Genomic DNA, 17,488 nt, shown 5'->3' on the forward strand with positions numbered 1-17,488 from the left:
TTTGTCTCACCTCGAACAAGAACGGTACCAAACTTGTTTCCCAATTTTAACAGATTGCCTCACTTGAAGCTTAAATTGAGGTCATATAGAAGAAGAGACCCGTTTGAAAGATGACACTCCATTAAAAATATGAGAAGCATCCTTAAATAAGTGAAAACCCATGACCCGTTCGAAGGCATTAGCCATAACTAGCATGTGGCATACCGGCCATGGCATGTCCGGAGGCAACGACTATAGCCTTTTTAGAGCCAACAGCCATGATTCAAGGTTAAACCGGACCGTACATGATTATATGTTTTTTTTTTTGTAGAAAATTAATGGTTTTTTCTTTATAATTATGTAAAACGGTTTGAAACGGTCCAAACGGTTCAAAACGGTCTAGAACGGTCCGATCTAAACGGTCCAAACAGTTCAAAACGGTTTAAACCGGACCGCACGTTCAAAACGGTCCGGTCCGATCCGATTTTCACTGATTTTGGATCGGTCCGGTCCGGTTTAGATTTTTTTGGACTATTTTGAGCAGTCCAGCCTGATTTTTTCCGGTTTTGGATCGGATCGGACCGTGCACATCCCTAGTTTTATTATCCCTAATGTTCTCCTTCAGTTTTGATGTATTAGCTTTGACACTCTTGTCCCAAAAGCAACAATGAATATCATACAACTATGAGCTGAGAATCAAGATTGTATACTCAAATATATTTTAGTTTAAGGATGTAAGTATGCGCTTAGGTGAACAATGGGGACTTAAAATCAACTTTTTGAGCATCCAAACACCACAACTACACTCAAAAGATTAGGAGAGAGTAGAGGAGAAGAGAAGGCCAAGCAAACCCAAAAGAAGAATCAAATTATAAGCTCTTTTTCTCTCATTCGGTAATTTAAACAAATAAAAGCACTAAATGTTGTATCGTTCAAGGTGCATACGTTCGGCCATACCCATTTAAGAAGGAGTGATGCTATCTGACACAACTCACGATTTTTAACTATCCATACACTGCCTGACACGTGTACAATTTTAAACAGTTTTTAGGCTTTTTATTTGTAGAGTCGTGAGTCGTGAGTCGGGATAAAAATCATTACCGTTTAAGAAGACCTACCAATCACCCTGCATTGTTTGAGTAACTCTTATTTACTCATCAGCACGACCATAATCACCACAAATAAACCTTGACTAATAAATGTTGAATTATCATTAATCCCAACTACGAATAGACCTAGACTCCAAACTTAAGTAAAAAAAAAATCAAAGGGGTATTTTATAAATATTTAGGGTAAAAATAATTAAATTAATTAGGGTAAAAAAATGTAAAACAAATTTGAAGGAGGGGGAGCGGGGGGTTCCCTGGTAGGTCTATGTTGACTCTGTCCCTGATCCCCACCACAACGTTTGTATCCCTGATTTTTTTTTCCTAATAGATTAAGTGGCACTCAATCATCTCTAATAAATGAGGTGACTTTAGATGGCTTTACACCCAATAAACGATCCGATAATCAATATGACAAAATTCAACTCAGTCCTTTGGAAACTTTGAAAAATGTTTGTTCTAAAGGTTGACACGAACTAAGAAATCACTTAAACTCAAAATCCAATTTTTAATTTATATCTAAAACAAATTTTAGCCCTTTTATATATGTTTCTTCAACATGTCCCATATCTTTGGTCTAGTGTTGAGGATTCATGGACCCGTATGGACAAAGCTTCTAAATAAATCTATGGAAACAAAAGTTCATAACACATTCGAAGCTTTTCATTCTTGATACTGATCGATTCCACTAAAATATTGATCATCATTCTAAATAAACAAAAGCTTGATTTTAATCTATGATATTTGGCCTCAAACTTTCAATCTCCTCGAGATTCGTTCTCTTCTCTTCAGGATGTGCAGGAGGAACAATGCAAAATTGCGAGCGCTTTTATTGTTATTGAGGATGTTGTTGTCGATGAGGATGTGCATAGTATTGATGTTGTTGAGGTGGGGCCGGTTGCATCGGCAAGTGGTTTTTGGGATTCTTCCATGAGAGATCCGGGTGATTATTCTTCACCCTCGTGTAGTAGTTCTTCGATTTTTGGTATGTGGGGCCGGTTGTTATTGAGGATGTTGTTGTCGATGAGGATGTGCATAGTATTGATGTTGTTGAGGTGGGGCCGGTTGCATCGGCAAGTGGTTTTGGGGATTCTTCTATGAGAGATCCGGGTGATTATTCTTCACCCTCATGTAATAGTTCTTCGAGTTTTGGTATGTGGGCCGATTTTGATTTCTCACGTATTTTGACTCCTTGATCTCCACTCAATCGTAGGTCGGGTAAGGTCCCGAGCACAAACCCCATTTGTTGTGCGAGGAAATTTTCACCGCCTTGGCCGCTTCCTTCTTGTGGAAACTCTTGGAGAGGTTGGCAACCTCAAGTGTCAACGATTTAAGGAGCTCCATCTATCGCATCATCGGGTCCCTCTTGAGCAATTTTCTCTAAACCCGGCATTGGTCGCTGACGAGAATCAATTTTTGAGCAGCGCGAAAGCGTCAGTGGAGTTGTTGTCAATAAGCGACCCATTATTCTCGACATTTACTCGATCTTGGATCGATGGGGTGAGTCCGCTATAGAAGATTTGGAATTGAATCCATCGAGCGATACCGTGGTTCGAGAATTTTCGCAGCATGTCCTTGAAGCGTGCTCATGCCTCATAGAGTGACTCTCCTTCAAACTTCACGGAGTTTTGAATCTCATTCCTTCTCTATCCATCTTCTCGAAAGTGAAAAATCAAGAGATGAACTTTGAGTAAAGATTGTTCCATGTCGTGATTGACTCCTAGGTGAGTGAGGTCAACCACCCTTGCGCGCGGTCTCGGATGAAAAATGGGAAAATCCGGAGTTGAGCAACTTCTTTGGATAAATGCAGAATGTTGAGGTGGCTCTGCAAGAACTTGTTGACATGATCTTGCGGGTCTTCAGAGGGGTACCCGGCAATTGATAGTTTTGCACCATGTTGATGATTGAGATTTTAATATAAAATTTAGGATTTTCCTTCAACCTTCGGGATGCGAATCGCGATTGGTACTTGTCGAATATTGGTTGACCATATTCGAGGATGGTCATTTGCTCATCTTCATCTTCAAGTCAACGACGCGCATGGTGTTTGGGCTTGGTTCCCACTCGATTCCTTCAGGGCCGTGATGTTTGAACGGAGAGCCGTGATGTTTCCATACACCTTCAAAACACAAGAGAACCGTAAGATAAGAAAACAAAACAACTCAGAAAACTAAACTAGTTAATTCGATCAAAAATAGAAAGAAAAAAAAAAATTCCCGGTAACGGTGCCAAAAACTTGATGGCAAATTTTAGATTCACGAAAACCTCTTACGACTCAAACGCATGTGTCGTCAAGTAACTTAAATTATTCTAAAATATATATTTATGTTCCAATACGATGCTTTTCGTGAAGATCCATTTTTTGACTTTAACGTTACTAGTTACGAGATTGTGAGGGATTGGAAAGGTTTTCTTATATCAGTTCAAAAAAACTTTTCTCCGTCCTAGACTATAAATTTAGACCAAACATGATGATCTATTGTATGTCGGAGCTGTTGAAAAATTTGATTTCAGTTCAAATACTACTTATGTCTTATATTTTCGAGTTTGTTTTAGTACTAATGAATTAGTGCTTCTTTTTGTGGTTTTCACGTTCATGATAATCTTTTGTATTTAGTATCAATGGGTACATGTGGCCATTGATACAGCGAATCACACAACTTACTATCTAAATTACTTTAATTAAAAAAAAATACTAGAAGATTTGACAACTATTAGACTATCTCATGTACTTGTAATTTTTAATTTAAAACAAGTTTCATTAAAGATAGTACTAATTTTCAATTAGTTACAACTTAAAGGTATATATAACACAGGTATTAGATGTACAGACTAAAAATTAAAGTGATGTATATATAAAAATTGATTGTTGTTTTTGTGTTTTAGGCACCTCAAAATTAAGGGACATGGAATGTAGAAAAAGTTAAAGTCAAGAATATTTATTTTTTTTCTCCTATTGGTTGTATTAAAATGAGAAAGAAAAAAAAAATACTTTTCCACAAATGGGTCTTATTAGTGTCTATTTTCCTCAAATAAATTGTAGAGAAATTTCATCATATGTTGATTTTTATGCATTTTAAGAATATCAACTATCAAATCTTTTTCAAAAAATGAATTTCTTGAAAAAAAAAATGAAAAAAAAAACTGTATTAAACTTTTATTCTAAATAGATTTGAAAATAAATTGTAAAAAAAAGCGTTTAAAAAAAACGGAGTTAAAATAAGACGAATAAGCAAACCTGTATACAATTGATATGTTATGATTTTAAAATAACTTGGTTTGGTTTTAGAGAATTAAATTTAAAAGGTTAATATGTCACATATATTTAAACTATAAGAATTGAACTCCAACCTTGTCCGATGAATCAAATGCGGTCGTGTTCGGTCGGTGCCGATGCTCCTTTCTTTATCATTCTTGTTTTTTTCTCTCTACTACACCTTTTCTTTTCTTTGGACGTCTTCCAAAGACCTTGTGTGTCTCAATTTTGGAAAAGAATGGGCAGAAGTTTACTTTTAAATAAGTTTTTTCGAGTTTTTTCTTTTGTTGTTGCAAATGAGTTTCTTCATTCGCCGTTTCTTCACCACCATTGTCATGGAACTGCGATTTTGCTGCCAAAATTGCTTTCTACACCAACCCAAACTGCAATGATTACGAAGCTCTCGTCTTCAACAAGTAGTATATTTTTTTATATTTTTTCTTTAATTATTGTTTTATGTTATTGTGTTTGAATTTTGATTTTGTGTTTCACATTTCAATTGTGATTTTATGTTTCGCATTTCAATTGTGATTTTATGTCTTGAAGACGTATTTATCATCTTTCGGATTTTTTTACTTGAGGTTTGGCCGTAAAAGTACTCAGACGTCCTTTCTCGTGGTGGTGGGTCTCAGGTATTTAGATTTATCCATTAACCTTGTACGGTTTATTAAACGAGCCATAGAGTTGCTTTAAATATAGTGTGTACGATTATTTACACACGATGTGTCACCAATCCATCAATTGATTCTAGTTTTGAATTTTATTCAATTTGAGTTCACAATTTTTTTTTGTGGATTGGTGTTTGATATATGTATTTATGGGTATTTTACTCGTTATCTAATGAAAAGCCTATTAATTGTTTTTTTTTTAATTAGCGAACATGGAATACGGAACAAAAGTATAGTCGAAAATATATATTTTTCTCTCCTATAGGTTATATTAAAATGGAAAAGGAAAAAAAACACTTTCCCACAAATAGGTCTGAAATGATGATACTTGTATTACTATAGTGTCTATTTCCCTCAGATAAATCACAGAGAAATTTAACCGTATGTTGATTTTTATGCATTTTAAGAATATCTGACTATCAAAAACTATATTCAATTCCTATTTCTAAATATATTTGAAAAATAAAATTGTAAAAAAATATTTAAAAATATTAAACCGGAGTTAAAATAAGGCAAATAAGAAAAACCGTATAAATTGGTATGTTATGACATTAAAAAATTTTGGCTTGGTATTTAGAGAATTAAATTTAAAATGTCAATATACCACATATTTCTTTTGTAAATAAGCCCTCCTTTAAATTAACACCCTTTAATACTTTATATTGACTTTTTTCTTTTTTTTTTACTGGCATTTTTTTTATAACACATAGCAACAATGATACTCGTTTTAATTAGGGCAGTAATACCATATAATTATATTTGGTAGCCGTTTTTTTGTATTTTCTCTTAAAAATAACATTTTTATATTTTTATTACGAAGATAACTTTTTTTAGTTATATACGTTTTTTTTTCTTTGATTTTTTTAAAAATTAATTTTTTTTTATTGTATTGGGCTTTATTTAACTTTATTTATGGTATACAATTATAAATGCAAGAATATATTTTTTATTTTGAGGAAAGCTCTTGTTACTCGTTGATAAACGGCTCCTCAAAATAGATATATTGAGGAAAGTCAAAAGTTTAAATTACAAAAATAGCGCAAAATAAATTTTAAAAAAAATATATAAAAAACAAAAGATACGGTAAAGCTAGGACAGGTCTGCCCAATGCTAGATGCAAAGACACATAATAGATAGATATAAACATCACGAGTTGCCTCGTAATAAAATTTATTGTTGTTGATACTTTACTTTGTTTTAGTATAAATTTTATCTTTTGTGAGTGTAGACAACTATCTTTTTGTCTACCTATTAGAATACTATTTTTCAATCAGTCTTATTTAACAAAATTAAGATTATTTTAGTGTGTATACCAAATAAAAAAAAGCACTTTTTTATTGAAATATATATATATATATATATATATATATATAATTTAAGGTCTGTGGGTGTATGATTTAATTTTATGGTAAAAAAATTATTTATCTCAGTTATTTCGCATGGAAAAAAAAAAGAGAGACAAGAAGATATGAAGAAAATAATTATTTATCGTTTGAAAAAAAAAATTATTTTTGAAAATATTGAACCCTAAAATGTGGTTGGTATAATTTTCGAGAAAAAAAAAAATTAATAAAAAAATGGGTGAAGCTTTAAACAAATTTTTGACAAATAAAGATTTTTTTTGCATAAAATATCAAGACCAAGACTTTTGACAAATAAATCTGATATAGTCGTAGTCGTCACTCATAAGTCACCGCCACAACCGCGCGATCTTTTTCTCTCTAAACGCGCCATGGGTTTTTATTGCACAACAACCACGTCGTTTTCGTCGCCTTCCATTCCGATCCCTTCGCAGACGACGACGACACGTCGTCGTACTCGGCCTCTGCCTCCATTTCTCTCCTTTGCAACGACCTCTCCGAACTCTCTCTGTTTCTCTTTCCAACGCAACCGAAACAGCCGACCAGGGTTCGCTATCCGCGGCGGCAATGGCTCGCCATTCTCTCCGGAGCCGCGCGGCTTCAGAATCAGAGCCTCGGCTTCAAGCCCTGACTCGCCGCTGGCACTGTCGGACCGTCAGTGGCTCCTCGTCGGCTCGGCGTTGACCGTCGCTTTCGCGGTCGCAAATCGCGTGCTCTACAAGCTCGCGCTCGTTCCCATGAAGGAATACCCTTTCTTTCTTGCTCAGTTCACCACTGTCGGGTGAGCATTTCGAACGCTCTTCCGATTTTGTTATAATAAAAATAAATTTGTGTTTAGTGAGTGTGCAAGGATTTCGATCATGTTGGTACAGGTACGTGGTGATGTATTTCTTGATACTAGGCATGCGATACAATGCCGGGATTGTTACCAATGAAATGATGGACCAACCGAAGAGGCTCTATGTGGCCATTGGACTCCTCGAAGCTGTCGGTGTTGCTCTTGGAATGGCCTCAGCAGGTACTTAATTTCTTGGGATTTGTTTACTAGTTTATTTTTAACAATGCGGAGCATTGCTCTAAGTTCATTTTTTACTTTTTCAAAGACGGAATGAGAGGGAAATGGAATCAGACTTGAGTGCGTTTTGGAATTTATGAAAAGAAATAAGAAAGAGGGTGTTATTTAGGTATGTGGCATAAGAGTTACAGTAAGAAATACGTGGGATCAGACCTAACGGCTGTTCTTTGTTCATCGCTGTGAAGGTTGATTTTCAATTTATACACATCTGTCGCTCAGAAAAACTCTGTTGTGTTTTGTTTTTTGTTTTCGAGATTAAGATGAAGCTAAATAGCTATTACGAATTGTTTAAACTAGGCAGGTTGAGTAGAGTTGGTGTTTAATTCTGCTAAATTTTGTGCGTCCTCAACAGCCATGCTGCCTGGACCAGCCATTCCCCTATTGAATCAGGTACTTCCTTTCGAATTCCCCAGAAAATGGTTACTTCCTTTCAATAAGCCTGTTCATTGCCCTTCTCTGTCCGAACTGCAAGCGGACCACTTATTGGACTGGCTTATATGGTTGGTTCATGAATTTTTCTTCGCAGAGGGCTTAGATGAAGAAATACGCTCGACATAGCTACCACACAAAGTGTTGCACTTTAGAAGCAGATCTAGATTCTCCTTTGACCTTAAGACTCTGTTTGCATATTTGCAGACGTTTTTGGTGTGGCAGCTGATGTTTTCTGTCTTCATTTTGAAAAGAAGATACACAGTGAGACAGATAGCTGGCTGCTTGCTTGTAGCTGCCGGGGTAGCTGTGGCTGTCACAAGGCATTCCTGATACCTTTAAAATGTCCTTCCTGTCATTTGATTTTTTTTATATATATATATATATTACCTTTTTAGCATAAGCATAGGACTAATGGTCATTCATTTTCCTTAATCGCAGTGGTTCCAGCGCTGATCACATGTTATCGGGAGTTGAGTTTGTATGGCCGGCATTACTGATTGCTTCGTGCGGTTTTCAAGCTGGTGCATCAATCATCAAGGTCAAGATCATTTGTATTTATTATGATTACGGTATAAGCTGAATGAGTAGCCTTAACTTTCATCTCTCTGAACAGGAATTCATGTTTGTTGATGCAGCGGCTCGCCTTAAGGTGACACTAATAAGTTTTTTTTTTTCTTTTTTTTTTTTTTTTTGCGTCTAGTGTTATGTTTTAACATTTTGTGTAAATATGCAGGGAAAATCTCTCGACATATTTGTTGTCAATTCCTTTGGGTCCGGATTTCAGGTAATAGTATGGTTTTAATTGCGTACATGTGCAGTGTTATTTTGGTGGCCAGATGATGGGGTTGAATCGAATACATCTTTTTAGATATTTAGGTCGCGTAACTACGAGATATTCTCATCCTACATGCTTTCTCTGTTTCTATATAGGCGCTTTTTTTAGTTCTCCTTCTGCCTTTGTTATCGAAAATCAAAGGCATACCATTCGCTCAACTTCCTTCTTATTTTGAAAGTGGACTCGGTTGCTTTCTGAACATTGGAGCCAATGCAAAAGGCAAGTTCTCGTGGTATCACTATACATACTGGTTTAATCGTGGTTCTGTTTTTTAATATGGCTGGTGTGAGAATCATGTGATCAATTTTTACTATCATACGCTAGTTGATAATGTGATCACATACGATTTTGAGCATGGTTTCAGGATGTGACGGTTCTCCGTTGCTTCCACTGCTGTACATGGCCACCAATCTCATCTTCAACATATCAGTCCTCAATCTAGTCAAGACTTCGTCGGCCGTTGTTTCATCTCTTGCCGTCATGTTATCAGGTTCTCTCTCTCTCTCTCTCTCTCTCTCTCTCTCTCTCTCTCTCTGCTAACATAACACCTACTTGTGTTTGGATTTTGCAGTGCCAATTTCGATTTATATACTTTCAGTTCCATTGCCATATCTACCAGGCGGTTCAACGTTGAGCCCTTTTTTCCTCTTGGGGAGTTTGATTCTTGTCATGGGTCTCATCCTCTACACCTTACCCCAATCTTCAAAGCAATACTGAAATATAATGCTATTTTAGCGCCATTTCCATCCCTGTGTAGATTGATGATGTCTTTTTTTCTATCACGAATCCGGGTCCTTCTGAGAAAATCAAAGCTTCATTGATTTTCTTTTTCATTTTTTGAAGAGAGAAAATATTATTATATTTGAATAAAATGTGATCCTATTCAGAAAGATCCTCTACTCAAAAGGTGTTCTGCTTTCTGTTTGATACAAAGTTTTGCCCACAGACAATGATGCGAAATCCAAACACTCGTGAACCAATCCTGAGCATGTTCTCCTTCTCGTTTAAATTGTTGTCTTAGGTCTTTAGCATTTGTAAAAGGTCTAGACCTCTTATGTGAGTCATCTGATAAGTGTCGTTTTGAAACATTTCCTTGCTTTGCAAGTATTATCTAGTGAGTAACTGAGTATCATCCGACAGGTAACATCGACTAGTTAATTATGGGTTCCGAATTTCAAACCTCATTATTCGAGTGCATTAATCAATTTATTTTATACACTTTTGCTCATATCTCATTTTATTTTATCGTCGTGTGTGAAGACTCATCCCCAATTACATGTATGTTCTTCATTTTTTCTATCTTGAATTTAACCAACTGTTGTAAGAAAGCAGCAGGTTAAGGAAAGCTAAAATCGATCATTTGTTAAACTCATTCCTAATTAATAAGTAAATACAAATAGTGTAATACATTTGCCCATCTTTATCTTAATTGCTTACTCTTGTGCTACAATCCATATTTCTACTAGTAACATAACAAAGGACATCACTGTCTCTTCTCAACTCGCTATCATAGTTGCAAAAACAAATTAGCAGAATCAAGCAATTTTCGATGTGTGAAAAATAAAATAATCTGCCAATAGTGACAGAAAATGTCTGGTGGCAAAACCTTTGCCCCTTAATGCTTTCTCTGCAAACAAACAAAGCAAGAATAATCATTACTCCACCTAATAGACAGTAATTTGAATTACAGAGAAGCATAAAGCTGGATGTGGGAACCATAGAGAACTAAACCATGACCAGTTCAAGCACAAGAAGCCAAAAGGAAAGAAAAATGCACAGCAGAAAAGACATGATACATATTGTTAAAGAAATAAAAATAAACCTAATACTTGGCCTTGTCAAGTTATACCTCGAAGCTGCAAAAGATTGTTTTTGCAAATGACTGTTTTCTTATGGTTAACAACTTGGCTGGTTTAACGTGGAACCACGATTTTCGATATACAATGGGTTTCTTCGTGGATTAAAAGTAAGAACGGAACCTTCAAGATAGCAAGTTCCTAGATGAGTAATTTCTTTAGAAGGAAGGCAAAAGCTTAGCTTCTTTACTTCACATTGCATGCCGAAAATTTTTCCTTCTAGCTTATATGTGGCAAGATTTGATAGGGATGCGACCCATTGATCTTGTTTTGTTCATTTCCTCTTATAGCTTATATGCAACTCTTAAGAGGATTAAATTATCATCTTTCTCATTTCTACTATCTAATTAAACCGTGATGAGTTAATAAAGTCCCGTTTTTTTTTTTTTTTTTTTTTTTAAAACTATCTATTTCAGAAAAAATGGAATTACCTTCCGCTTCCTGAATTTTCCTGATCCACCCCTACCACCGCTAAAACCTCCCATCTGATCGTCATTTTCATCGTCAAATCCCAAAGTCTTGACCTCTTCATAGAAACTGTCCGTCAGACCGACCAACCTGTGATGCGCACAAATATATAACAGTCATATTCCACATTTGTAAAGCGAGCAAATAAATAATTTCTCATGGAAATTGACTAATATTGTGTCAAATGGATGGTGAAGATGAATCAATCCACGAAAACAAATAAGTGTACAATATTGCTCGCATACCCGTTTCTCGATTTCTTCAACTGTTTCTCCTTCCTTTTCTCTTCCTTTGTAAGAGGAGCACGCATGAAGAGATCCTCTTCTCGTCGTGCACGGTCCTCCATCTTCTCCTTAAACCTCGTCAGTTCTCTGCTTTCTATTCCAATAGCATCACTGATCTGCATTTCGGTATGAAAGGTGAATCAACTCCTGCAATATTTGTGTCTAACTCTAATGGTATCTTATAACTTACCTCTTCGGGTCTACCTTCCAAGTCATCCATAAGCTCTCTGACATAATCACTCTGCCTGGCTTCTCGTAAAGCATTCTTCTCCTTTCTGAATGCATTTCGTTCTTGCCGCGAGCTCTTCTCTTCATCCATCGAGGTAGGAGCAAATTTGGGAGGTCGATATACATTATCCTACAGAACCACCACAAATATTTAACAATATCGTGAGATATTACCATGCCAATAACTTCACAGTAAGAACTTATAACGCTCGCTCAGACAAGTGTCTCACCTTGGCAGTTTCTTCTGTTTTCGTGACAAGCATGTCAGGATTCGGGCGGTATCTTAGCGGATCCTCTTCTTCCTCGGATCTCTCAGGTTTCTTTTTACTCTGTTCCACAATATCTAGTGTGCTCGTAGAAACCTTTAAGAGCTTCTGGATCTGGTATTGAAGCTTTTTGTCGATCGGCCGAATCTGATCGAAACCAAAAGGTGAGAATCGCGCTAGACTAAAAAGCTCTCCAAAAATTATCTAGTACTTTCAAACTTTCGTTTTAAGGACCCAGAAAGCCAAAATATAAAAATGTTTATTCAATGTACCTTTTCCAAAAACAATCTGATCTCGGCAAGACTCCGAACCACGGGATGCTCCTCAATCGAGAACCCTTTAGCCTTGCGAAGCAAGTAATAAACAATTGATTGGCAGTAGTTTAAAAGCAATAAATGCTTAGCTTCAAGATAGCTTATTCCTTCTGCTGTTGGAAACTGATCTGCCTTGACCTAATATCATATATTATGGAGTAGAGGAACGATCAATGACACATCAATAAATCGTAATGGGCCGTGATGACTGATGATTTTACAGAACAATTAAGCACATTTTCCCATTCGGAAGCAGAACGCAACAGTTGAATTAACTTGCAGAATATCCACAAATCAGAAAATAGCCTCCTAATAATTGCTTATGCCTTTAATAAATAAATAAAAATGTGTAGCTATAGGCTAACTATCAGTGATACCTTCGCAGTTATAGCTTGCACTTTGATTCTCACAACATCCAATCCACCTTTCATCTCTTTCAACACAGAAACCAACTGAGGAGCATCTCTAACGACAGGAAAACAAAAACCAAAACAATATTGTTACTGATAATTTAAGCTACATAATCCAAAATAAAAAAAAAAAATAAAATAAAAACAATAACAATAGCAATAAGGGGAAACAAAATCTTACTTTTCGATTCTTGATTTCGCTTCTTCCTCCATTAGGTCTGGTACGTACTACCTACCCAACCTGTTGAAACCAAACTAAGATTGATCGCCAAGCAAGAAATAATACTAAAATGAATAACAGCGTTCGGAAGCATGAAGAGAGAGAGAGAGAGAGAGAGAGTGGTTGCCTTCTCTGGTTGCGGCGGCGAAGCGATGACGGCGAAAGATATTTAGGGCACGGTGAGAGAAAGAAAGAGGGCGGGTTGTGTATGGACAGGGCTTAAACAAAGCAAAAATATCGAACACATCCCTTAACTTTCAGGTAATGGTAGATTCATGCCCTTCAATTTGAGTCAAATCACCGATCTTTTCCATATTTACGGAAATTGTCTCCTACGTTAATTTCATAAAAATATGACTAATTACATGTCAAACTGAGTTTCTATCCCTAAAATTTCAAGAGTTAGTAAATATAAGAATTAATGACATTTTAATTTTACTTCAAATCCCACATTTTTTTTATTTTCAGTTTTATGTGGATTTGAATTATTTCTTGCTTTGCACCTAAAACCTAAACATGACAAAGATATTAAGTAAACAATTTATCAGCATAATTACTCATGTGATCAAAAGAAAGATTGTGTACCTTTGAAATAAATTAGAGAAGATGCCATAATTTTTACCTTTTTTCAAATGTCATCTTCAACGGCCAAATGATTATGAAGGAAAACAAAAACTTCCATTAAAAAAAACAATTACTTCCATTTTGTACCCAAAAAATTAAAATAAATACTTCTTCGAAAGACAAAAACTTCTTTTATTTAAAAAGACAATAAAAATTATTGTATATTTTCAACAAGTTACAATAAAAACCAATGAGATTAGTTTTTTTCAATGCTTTGAGGATTATGTACTGAAATGATAAATGATATCATTTGTACCTATACTGGGCAATTATTGCGTTAGCAAATTGCTTTCTTTAAAAATGACTTATTTTAGATACTTGAAAAAAGAAAAAAGATTAAGAAACAGCTTTCGAGAGATTAAACTATAGAAAATATCTTCATAAATTCGGAGAGAAAATAGATAGATAAAAAAAATTAATTTCTATTTCTACTCAATCTTCATGTATCAATGCATGAACTTTGATGAATCAGTCCATGAGTTTTAGAGAAAGTGTTTAGGTTGGCATTGAAGTATTCGGTTCCGTTGTATGATATTAGCACTGAATTTGAGATCCAAACTGCGTTTTAACAATTTGCTAAATAATAAAAAATTTGAAAATAGAACATACTTCAAATTTATCTTTCAAAAGATACACCCAACATGCACGATAATGATCATCAATGAACGAAATAAACCATTTTTTTTCTGTAAAGTGAAAACTTGGGAAGGACCCCACAAATCAATGTGAACGAGGGAAAACGTCTTAGAGGAACATAAGACATGGTGCATATGAAACTCTAGTTTGTTTTGCTAATTGACATATTTCACATTGGATTGTATCTGAAGAACGTATTAATTGGAGAAACAAACACTTAAGGTAGAGTAGATTCGGATGACCTAGGTGACGGTGAAGAAGAAGGATATGTTGTTGTCTAAGATCATAATTGGATGTGAGACATAACTCCATTTGTGGATGTATGAGATAGTAGAGACTCAAATGTTCCTTAGCACACCCAATCGTCCGACCCGAAATCAAGTCCTGAAAGATACAATGAGTATGCTGAACAAAGCTGAACTTTTAAGAGTTGCAGTAGTCTTGCATACAAATAATAAGTTGCAGTCAAACTTTGGTACATGAAGCACATTGACTAGTTTAATCTTTAACTCGAGGCTGAGCAAAACCGAACCAATACACAAAATTGGAAGAAAAAAAAATTACCATCGGCGGTTCTGATCTGTCGTGGAATGGTGCTAGGGACATATGAGTAAAAAAAAGCTTACGATCGCCGCTCATGTGGTCGGTGGTTCCCGAGTCAATGATCCATGGACTCGAGACTGTATTTTATGTGAAAAAAGCTAAAGTTGTACCCGTATGAGCAGATGACATTGCTCAAAGACATGTGAAGAGATTTCGCAGGTGTCGTGGAACCTAACCTGTAGGTTTATCGTGAATATTCCACCATTTATCCTTTGTATGATAAGAGCATTGACAATGATCACACCACCGAGAGTTACGTCGATTCTCTTTATTACTTTCTAAGGACACCATCATGGACGCTTCTATGGTTGTCTCAACACGTGTTGGCATCGCTAAGCACCTGAACTCTACACGATGTACTTCTCCGAAGACATTGTCGATGGAGGGAAGAGGCTTGATTGCTAGAAGCTGACCACGGACCCCGTCGAAGGATGGATGTAGACCTGCGATAAAGTCGAAGACTCATTCTCTCGCGATGAGATGACGATAAGTTGCAGCATGCGCGTTATCCTCCCATTTTGATTGAATGAAGAGGTCGAGTTCTTGCCATAGTTCTTTCATACTAATACAAAAAAAGGTCTTTGTCGCTTCTAAGAAAAAAAAAGTCGCTTCCTTCTAATGGTAAGTCGTTTCTAAGGCTAAATTTCTGGTCATTCAAAACAACATCGTTTCGTTTAAAAATTAAAAAAATTGGCATAGAAAACAAACACTACTATAAAATGGGCTATCCACGTCGCCCCTATAGTGTCACTATAGTTTCTAAGCGACGCTCAAAATATTTTTCGCGTCAAATATGACGTGGCGTGATAAAAACAGGCTACGTGTAAAAAAATTAGGTGTCGCTTAGTGAAAAAACGACACTGGAATGGCGGTTTTAATTGGGCATTGTTTGATTTAAAAGCGACGCTCTGGTTTTCCCGTAGGCAAACGAGAATCCGCCACATGGTGGGGCGTTGCTCGATTAGCGAGCGACGCAGTAGACCTGATGCGTCGCTCACTAATCGAGCGACACACCACCATGTGGCGGCTTCTCATTTGCCCGCGGGAACTGGGGCGTTGCTTATAAATCAAGCGTCGCCCAAATTCTAATATATATTTCGCTATTTAATTAGTGAAATTGCGATTTCACTCTCTTCTTCACCGAATTCTTTGTAACACCTCTTCTTCACCGATAACCACTCTTGAAGCTTCCGTCGATCCTCCCTATTCTGTCCAAAGATTCTGTCGTTGTTGGTCCTCGCAATTTTGTCCAAAGGTAATCTCAGTACTTTGATATTTAATTTTAAAGTTTTTCCCGAATTTGAAATTTTGATATTTTTTGGGGTTTTTTTCCGTAATCTTAGTTTCCACCACTGCCCATCTAATTCTCGATGTGCCGTTGATATCATTGGACTCCGCCGCTTGTATTCCCGACCGGCCACTTAAGGTTCAAGTTTTTTAAAAAAATTTCCTTGTTTTTTAGTATATATAATCGGTTTTAAATTTTTTTCGTTTTGCTTTCAAGATTAGCAATCGTATTGACTTCTTTGACAGCACTGGGCCACTTCGATCATGTCTCCGTGCTTACGGCCGAGGTGAGTTTTTTTATTATATTTTATTGTATTTTCGGACGTCATTTGATATATGAACAACTCTTTAGGCATAAAAAATGTTTTATTTGTTGTGTTGTGGTTTTGGCCGTCGTTTGATTTTGAGTGATGCTATTGATTTAAATATTGTTGTTTTGTCATTTAATGATAACTTTATATTGAAATTGGAATTTGTGGTAGAATAAGTGATAATAATTTAGTGTTGAAATTGGAAGTAGTGTGCGACGGTAATAGTGATATTAGTTTGTTGAGTCTTTTGAAGTCGTTTTTTTAACCGATGTCTTGTGAATTAAATATTGATTGTGATAAGTAACATGCTTTTGTAAATATTTTTCTATTAAAAAGTTTTTTTTATTATTTATTTTCATCATAGATATATTATGGATAAATTATGGATGTACGCTCGTAGAGATATGATACAATATGTGAACGGGGTGAAATCTTTCTTAAACCATTGTCGAAGTGTTTGCAAAAAAGTGAAAAAAAAAAAAAAATCATGTCCGTGTGTCAAATGTGAAAATTATAGTTTTGTTAATCTCCCCACTCTAAATGATCATTTGATCCTAAATGTATTGATCAAAGCTACAACATATGGACACATCACAGTGAGAATTACAAGCTCGAAGACTGTGAGACTTTAGAAGACATGGATGTTGATGCTCCTAATATAATTCAAATGGTTGAAGATTTGAAAGATGAGATACTTGACAACCCCGACGCGCTTAGTTCGTTGTTAAGTGATTCAGAAACTCTTGTTTATCCCGGCTATGTCAAGTTCACAAAACTTTCAAGCTTAATAAGGCTATTCAACATGAAGACTAAATATAGATTGAGCGATACGATGTTTTCAGAATTTGTTGGCTTGGTAAGTGATATGTTTCCTAAAAAAAATCAATTATAGCCGTCTTTGTACGAGGCCAAAAAAACTCTAGCGACTATTGACTTAGGTTATAAGAAAATTCATGCATGTTCGAATGATTGCATCCTATATCGTAAAGAGTACGAAAATCATCAACAGTGTCCCGTGTGTGAAGAATTAAGGTTGAAGAAGAAGAATGATAAAGATCAAGAGCGGTCCACTATTCCCGTGTGTGAAGAATCAAGGTAGAAGAAGAAGAATGATAAAGATCAAGATCAATCCATTATTCCCACGAAATAATTGTGGCACATTCCAATCATTCCGCGTCTATGTCGATTATTCATAAATCCTAAATATGCTAAAACTTTAACTTGGCAAGGTTCTCAAAGGACCGATGATAGAAAACTTCGACATCCCGC

At 35.8% G+C, this 17,488-nt stretch overlaps 2 protein-coding genes across 2 annotated transcripts; one reads left to right on the top strand and one right to left on the bottom strand.

The window, feature by feature from the left end:
* Positions 1 to 6,690: 6,690 nt before the first annotated feature.
* Positions 6,691 to 9,978, top strand: CLT2 (CRT (chloroquine-resistance transporter)-like transporter 2). The gene is made up of 10 exons (XM_089619194.1): positions 6,691 to 7,151; positions 7,243 to 7,388; positions 7,798 to 7,835; positions 8,082 to 8,197; positions 8,316 to 8,415; positions 8,491 to 8,526; positions 8,611 to 8,661; positions 8,808 to 8,931; positions 9,077 to 9,202; positions 9,284 to 9,978. Exons 1-10 carry the CDS (start codon positions 6,742 to 6,744, stop codon positions 9,427 to 9,429), a joined length of 1,293 nt encoding a protein of 430 aa, XP_089475320.1. The 5' UTR covers positions 6,691 to 6,741; the 3' UTR covers positions 9,430 to 9,978.
* Positions 9,979 to 10,048: 70 nt separating this feature from the next.
* LOC149390558 (Sas10/Utp3/C1D family) lies at positions 10,049 to 12,990 on the bottom strand. The gene is made up of 9 exons (XM_089619195.1): positions 12,886 to 12,990; positions 12,720 to 12,779; positions 12,506 to 12,593; positions 12,087 to 12,266; positions 11,779 to 11,961; positions 11,511 to 11,678; positions 11,282 to 11,436; positions 11,000 to 11,126; positions 10,049 to 10,339 (listed from the first exon to the last, which is right to left on the bottom strand). The coding sequence occupies exons 2-9, from the start codon at positions 12,749 to 12,751 to the stop codon at positions 10,328 to 10,330; spliced, it is 945 nt and encodes a 314-aa protein (XP_089475321.1). The 5' UTR covers positions 12,752 to 12,779; positions 12,886 to 12,990; the 3' UTR covers positions 10,049 to 10,327.
* Positions 12,991 to 17,488: the final 4,498 nt, after the last annotated feature.

This window comes from Urtica dioica, chromosome 7 (genome assembly GCF_054948205.1).
Source record: "Urtica dioica subsp. dioica isolate 48M chromosome 7, U.dioica_male_clone48M_v1_H2, whole genome shotgun sequence".
In the NCBI taxonomy this organism is placed as follows: domain Eukaryota; kingdom Viridiplantae; phylum Streptophyta; class Magnoliopsida; order Rosales; family Urticaceae; genus Urtica; species Urtica dioica.

What these genes read in the sequence shown, in the direction of transcription:
- CLT2 (XM_089619194.1), top strand. Translation starts at nt 6,742, where the DNA reads ATGGGTTTTTATTGCACAACAACCACGTCGTTTTCGTCGCCTTCCATT. An exon ending in TCTTGGAATGGCCTCAGCAG is followed by an intron (nt 7,389 to 7,797) that starts GTACTTAATTTC and finishes CGTCCTCAACAG; the next exon opens with CCATGCTGCCTGGACCAGCC. An exon ending in CTGGTGCATCAATCATCAAG is followed by an intron (nt 8,416 to 8,490) that starts GTCAAGATCATT and finishes CTCTCTGAACAG; the next exon opens with GAATTCATGTTTGTTGATGC.
- LOC149390558 (XM_089619195.1), bottom strand. Translation starts at nt 12,751, where the DNA reads ATGGAGGAAGAAGCGAAATCAAGAATCGAAAA. An exon ending in TCAGATTGTTTTTGGAAAAG is followed by an intron (nt 11,962 to 12,086) that starts GTACATTGAATA and finishes GGTTTCGATCAG; the next exon opens with ATTCGGCCGATCGACAAAAA. An exon ending in TGGAAGGTAGACCCGAAGAG is followed by an intron (nt 11,437 to 11,510) that starts GTAAGTTATAAG and finishes ACCGAAATGCAG; the next exon opens with ATCAGTGATGCTATTGGAAT.